The sequence below is a fragment of the Tupaia chinensis genome, unplaced genomic scaffold (genome assembly GCF_000334495.1).
Source record: "Tupaia chinensis unplaced genomic scaffold, TupChi_1.0 Scaffold000330_1, whole genome shotgun sequence".
NCBI lineage: Eukaryota > Metazoa > Chordata > Mammalia > Scandentia > Tupaiidae > Tupaia > Tupaia belangeri.
This window is the reverse complement of record NW_006159824.1, coordinates 2,319,808-2,326,232: the sequence shown is the minus strand read 5'-3', so window position 1 is coordinate 2,326,232 and position 6,425 is coordinate 2,319,808. Positions and strand designations below refer to the sequence as shown.

The 6,425-nt window shown below is 52.6% G+C and overlaps 1 protein-coding gene across 1 annotated transcript in view; it reads right to left on the bottom strand.

Annotated features, from left to right (window-relative positions):
• Window positions 1-6,425, bottom strand: part of MINK1 (misshapen like kinase 1) — an 82,599-nt gene that overhangs the window by 7,802 nt on the left and 68,372 nt on the right. Inside the window, 3 exon segments of the mRNA XM_027773183.1 lie at window positions 472-588; window positions 4,711-4,921; window positions 5,285-5,354. Of these exon segments, the coding sequence (XP_027628984.1) occupies window positions 472-588; window positions 4,711-4,921; window positions 5,285-5,354 (398 nt within the window).

Here is a 6,425-nt window from a genome sequence, read left to right as displayed (position 1 = left end):
GCAAGGGGCAGGGACAGAGGAAGGGGCAGCGGCAGCAGCGGCGGAGTTGGAAGAGGAGGGTCAGCAGGGTGAGGATGAGGGGGAGTGAGGCAAGAGTAAGGGGAGCACGGGCATGGGATGAGCCCCGAAGGGGGCGATGCGGCGCAGATGGGGAGAGGGGGCAGGGGGGATGAGGAGGAAGCAGGTGGGGACCCATGAGGGAAGGCAGAGGGGAGAGGAGTCAGGGATAGGGTCCAGAGATGGGAAATGAAGGCACAGAGACAGGAGGAGGACAGGGAGCCAGGGTCGGGGTAGAAGGGTAGGAGAAAACAGAGAGAAAGAGTGAAGCTAGAAGAGATAGGAGGACTCTAGGGGAGGGAGAGAGGGGACAGGGGACAGGGGCACCGGGGAGCAGGGGAGGCAGGCAGCAGGAGCGGGAGGAGGGGCCGGGCGGGAGGAGGGGCAGGGCGTGCGGTGTGCGCTGGGCCGTACCTGCTCGCGCTCCGCCTGCCGCCGCTCCTCCTCCCGCCGCAGGGCCTGCACGTCCTCCAGCCTCCGCTGCTGCTCCTTCTCCTGCAGCTTCCTCTGCTCTCGCTCCCGCCGCTGTTGCTGTGGGCAAAGAGAGAGGTAGCCTTAAGGGCTGCACAGACGCTGAGAGGTCACCTGCCAGGAAGGGACCTCCATGGACAGTGCGAGCAGGCCTCCTGGCTGGGGATGGCTAAGCGGGAAGACGGCTTCAATGTGTTTCTCAAATACACCTTCCTTACACGAGAGCCCTCCAGGGTGTGGGTATGGGGCTAGACAGGCTGAGAGGGAGGCTGACTGCTGCGCTTGGACAGGGCTAAACTTGGGTAACTTCCTCCACCCACTCCCCCACCAAACAGCAAACAAAACCCAGAGTCCACAACAAACCCTCCAGCTCCCGTCCTCCCAAGTCAACCTTTGCCTTGAAGTCCAAATAGAGTGGGCTGTAGGGATGGCCTTTAGCCACTAGAGGGCAACAGGGGCCCGTGCAGAGAAAAGCAACCTTCGGAATAGAGGAAACGTAAGAGGGACCAGGCTGCACTTTACTTTCACAATCTTCCTCACCAGAATCTGCCAAAATAACAAAACCAAAAAAAGTGAAGCACAAGCTCGAAGGGGCCCCTACATTGGAGGGAACCTGTGTCTATTTCTTTTCTTTGCTTGAGAGATTTTTTTGCTATAGGGCACGTGAGCTTGCTGGAGGGATAGAAAGCGAGAAATCATGGCGTTGGTTGGGAAAACAGCCACACCGCAATCCCTTCTCCTGGGGATTTTGGGCACACATGCACCCAGCGTGAGTCTGAAGCTTCCAGGTCCAATGCGGGAGTCCAGCAATGTAACCATTACACCATCTGCTGGCCCCAAATTTGTGCCTATTTCTGCAATGAGGTGGTTGGTGGGTTTCTTTGGGACACACCTTGCTAGATACAATTTTCTATTACTCTGCTCCTTGGAAACTGTATTTATGAAAAGAAAATGGCACCAGGCTCTTTCTTGTGGCAGGCCTTTTTGAAAATTATTTTTTTGTTCAACAAAGATAGGGGCCCGGGCCCAGGTGTTGTGGTGCAGGGTTGCCCTACAGGGCTGGAAGCCATATGACCAACTGTGAGTTTGGATTCCCATGCTGACCTGGAAATGCTTAAGATGTGAGTGTGGGTACTGGGATTCCAAGCTGAGGGACTGGGGAAAGGAGACTGTAGCATGACAAGACCCTGGTGAGGATGCATCTCTCTGTCTCTGTCTCTCATGTGCATGCACACGCTCTCTGTCACTAAAAAAAAAACCAAGGGTCTACTTCAAGGGGTAAGAGACAAGCAGTATGGATGCTACAGTCTCTTGCCTGTTGTTTTGACAAACATTTTAAGCTCAGCTCATGAGTTTTGAAATCATGTAATTCTTTTTTTGGGGGAGAGGTTTTTGCTATAGGGTACATGCACTCACCAGAAAGACAGAGAGAGACAGAGAGACAGAAAGCGAGAAATCACCCCCCAGGGGTATGGCCACACCGCAATCCCTTCTCCTCCATTCTCCTCTCAGGATCTTGGGCACGCACGCACACACGTCCAGCGTGAGTTTAAGCCACTGGGTCCGGGACTTGAACCCTAGTTGACTACATGGGAGTCCAGCGACATAGCCATTATGCCAGCTGCTGGTCCCATGAAATCATGAAATCATTTCAAAAGTATAATTCATTTAATAAGGCTTTTTTTTTTTAATTTTTTTTGTCAGAGGGTATATACACTCACCAGAGAGAGACAGAGAGAAAGCATTCCCTAGTGGGGCCTGATCACACTGCAATCTCTTCCCTCCATTTTTCCTTCCCAACAGGATCTTAGGCATACACTCACTTACACTCTGTTTTTCAAGATGCCTGGGCCGGGGTTTGAAATGCAGACAGCCGAGTGGGATCCAGCTCTCAATGCTCAGCACTTAATCACTGTGCTGCTGTGCTAAACCATAAAGAATTTTAAAAAGCAACCTAGGGGCCAGTAGATGGCACAGTGGTTATATTGCTGGACTCCCACATGGCCAACTGAAGTTCAAGTCTCAGACCCAGTGGCTTGAAAAAAATCACACCGGGCGCATGTGAATGCGTGCCATGACCCCAGGAGGAGAACAGAAAATGGACTCTGGTATGGCCATCCCCCTGGAGGATGATTTCTCACTTTCTCTCTCACTGTCTCTCTCTGTGGCAAGCGCACCTGTCTTAAGGCAAACACCTCTTTTAAAAGAAAAGAAAAGCATGGGACCAGCAGTTGGCATAATGGCTACGTTGCTGGACTCCCATGTAGTCGAACGTGGTTCAAGTCCCAAACCCAGTAGCTTAAACTCATGCCGGGCACATGTGCATACGTGCCCAGGATCCCAGGAGGAGAATGGAGGGAAAGGGATTGTGGTGTGGCCATCCCCACTGGGGGATGATTTCTCACTTTCTGTCTCTCTCTGTCTTTCTGGTGAGAGCACGCGCCCTATAGTAAAAACCTCTCCAAAAAAAATACAGGGGACCAGCAGGTGGCATGGTGGTTAAGACGCTGGGCACTCCCATATGGCCAACACGGTTCAAGTCCTGGACCTGGTTGCTTGCTTTCTCACTTTCCCTCCCTCTCCCTCTGTTTATCTCTCTCTGGTCAAATTAAAATAAATGAATGAATAAATAAAATTAAATGAATAATTCTTTAAAAAATAAAAAAGCAATCTAAGGGAGCTGGCAGGTGGTGGTTAAGGTACTGGACTCCTACATGGCTGACCATGGTTCAAGTCCTGGACCTGTGGCTTTCTTTCTTTCTTTCTCTCTCTGACTCTCTGGTCAAATTACAAAATAAATAAAAATAACAAATACAATTAAATAAGTCCATCAATCTTTTTTGAGAGGTTTTTTCACTATAGGGCGCGTGCACTCGCCAGACAGAGAGAGACAGAAAGCGAGAAATCACCCCCCCAGGGGGGATGGTCATGCTGCAATCCCTTCTCCTCCATTCTCCTCTCAGGATCTTGGGCACGCATGCACATGTGCCCGGCGTGAGTTTCAAGCCACCGGGTCCAGGATGCGAACCGCGGTCGACTACGTGGGAGTCCAGCAACATAGCCATTACGCTAACTGCTGGTCCCAGTCCATTGATCTTAAAAAAAAAAAAGAAAAAAAAAAGCAATCTAATGCCAGCCCTTGGCATGGTGAGTAAGGCAGCTGGATTCCACATAGCTGACTGTGTGGTTCAGTCCCAGACTCGGGGGCTTGAGAAACACACTGGGCGTGTGTGTGTGTCCAGAATCTCAAAAGGAGAAATGGAGGAGGGGCTGTGGTGGCATAACCATTCCTCCCAGGAGTACTTTCTCACTCCTCCCTTCCTGTCTCTGCCTGGCAAGCAGACATGCTGTCTAGCAAATTTAAAACAAAGAAACACACACACACAAAATCTATACTTCTGCTTCTCCACCATGCCCCTTGCAAAATAAAGTTAAGTGTCAAGGTTTATTGGAAACCAGCAGTTAGCGTAATGGCTATGTCGCTGGACTCCCATGTAGTTCGCGTCCCGGACCTAGTGGCTTAAAACTCACGCCGGGCGCGTGTGAGTGCGTGCCCAAGATCCCGAGAGGAGAATGGAGAAGGGATTGCGGCGTGACCATCCCCGCTAGGGGGTGATTTCTCGCTTTATTTCTCTCTCTGTCTGGGGAGTGCACGCACGCGCCCTATAGCGAAAACCTCTCAAAAAAAGAAAAAAAAAAGGTTTATGCAGTGACTTAAGATGTGAAAAACTGTACTTATTTAAAAATAAGACTTTCTAATACTTAAAGTGAATTTTTTCCATCCACCTCTGATGAGTCCAAATCGACAAGACCACACTTTACAAAAACTGTAAGTCAAAATAACTAAAACTACAAGGGGCGTGTCTTCAAAAGGGATTTTTCTCCCGTCCAGACCAGAGAGCTGCCTGGCAGCCAGATGTGCAGGTGCCTGCCTGCGCTCATAAGCAGATCCATAGCTCCGAGAGGGAGGGCACGCTGAGCTGGCTGAGCCCCGAGTGGGGACAGACACACACAGATGGTGACAGGATAGTCTTCTGAAAGGGGCGTCCGCAGGGTCAGGCACCTGGCCTTTAATCATGTACGACAGAACTTGTCCTCAGAGGTCCCAAGGAAAAAGGAAGGCAGGCCCGGCCTGTCCACCCGGACGGGCACAGGTGAGCAGGAAGCCGAGCGCAGCCCCACCTCCTCCACCCGCCCCCACTCCTCCTTCTGCTCCTCGATGCGTCGCTGCCGCTGGTGCAGCAGGTGCTTGATGTGCGCTTATGGGTCTCGCTGCTGCTGCTGCTGTAGCTGCTGCTGCTGCTTCAAAGCCTCCGAGTTGCTCTTATTCTCCTGCTGGAGCCGGAGAAATTCCCGGCGTAGCGTGGACTCCCCGGGCACGTTCATGATGGAGCTGCGTCAAGGGGGCAAAAGGAGGCCAGGGTCAGACCCCGCTGTCCCCACTCACCCCCGGGAGTCTGCTGGACCAGATAAGCTGCCTCTGGCACCCCTAGGTGGCCGGCTTTGTCCTCTCTTCTGCCCAACCTCCGGCCCTGCCCTCCTTAAACACTCCAGTCCACGGCCTCCTCGGTAGCCCTGAGTCACCTGCCCCCACCTCCCGCTCATTCCCACTTCTCAGCACTCAGGGGTCACTTTGTACGGTCTCTCTCTGAGTGCCCACAACCCCTGCCCTGAGAGTCCCCAAAGCCAAGGACTGCTGCTGTCCCCCATACAGTAAGTGATGGCCCCTGCCCCTGGCCTCCGTCTGGCAGCCCACCTTGGCTCTCCTTCCTCTCCGTGGCTGTCGTCTTCCTCTTCGCTGCCGCTGTACTCATACTCCGTCTCCTCTGCAGGGGAAGACCACTGCTGTTCCTTCACCCAGTGCCCCCGACCCCACCCTGTACTCGGAAAAGCTCAACTGGGGACATCAGTAAGTCTACACCAAGTACGAGGTCGCCCCACCTCTGTGGGGCAATGGGGGACAATGGGTCCCACGTCTGGGCATGCACAGAGACAGACTAGATCCGTGGTGGGCGGGACGCAGCAGCGAGTGTGCGCTAGGTCTAGACCCGCGGTGGGCAGGATGCGACAGCGTGTGCACATGCACCTCTGCAAACATGCGCTCAACCCGAGATTTCTGCACGCACTGAGAGGGCAATGTGTGTGTGGAAGGCTGACTTGGACCGGATGGTAAAAGAAGAAAAACAATCTGAGGTTCTAAGTTTGGGCAAGGATGGGATCAGCAGATGGTGTAATGGTTTCGTTGCTGGACTCCCATGTGGTTGACTGAGGTTCAAGTCCCGGCCCGGTGGCTTAAAACTCACGTTGGGGGACCAGCAGTTAGCGTAATGGCTATGTCGCTGGACTCCCACGTAGTCGACCACCTCAAGTCCTGGACCCGGTGGCTTAAACTCACACCGGGCGCGTGTGCGTGCGTGCCCAAGATCCCAAGAGGAGAGTGGAGGAGAAGGGATTGCGGCGTGGCCACACACCCCTGGGGGGTGATTTCTCGCTTTGTCTGTCTCTCTCTGTCTTTCTGGCGAGCGTGCGCGCCCTATAGCAAAAACCTCTCTCAAAAACAAAAACAAAAACAAAAACTCACGTTGGGCACTTGTGTGTATGTGCTGAAAATCCTGAGAAGACAATGGAGGAGAAGGGATTGTGGCATGGCCATCACCCTAGGGGTTGATTTCTCACTTTCTGCCTCTCTCTTTCTGGCGAGCATAAATGCTCTATAGTGACATTTTCTTTTTCATGAAAGAATTACTTATTTATCATTTTTATTTTTTAAAATTTGCTATAGGGCACTTATGTTCACCAGAGAGAAAGAGGGAGAGGGGGGAGGGAAAGTGAGAAAGCAAGCCGTCAGGTCTGGAACTTGAACCACAGGGGGCCATGGGGGAGTCTCCAGCGCCTTA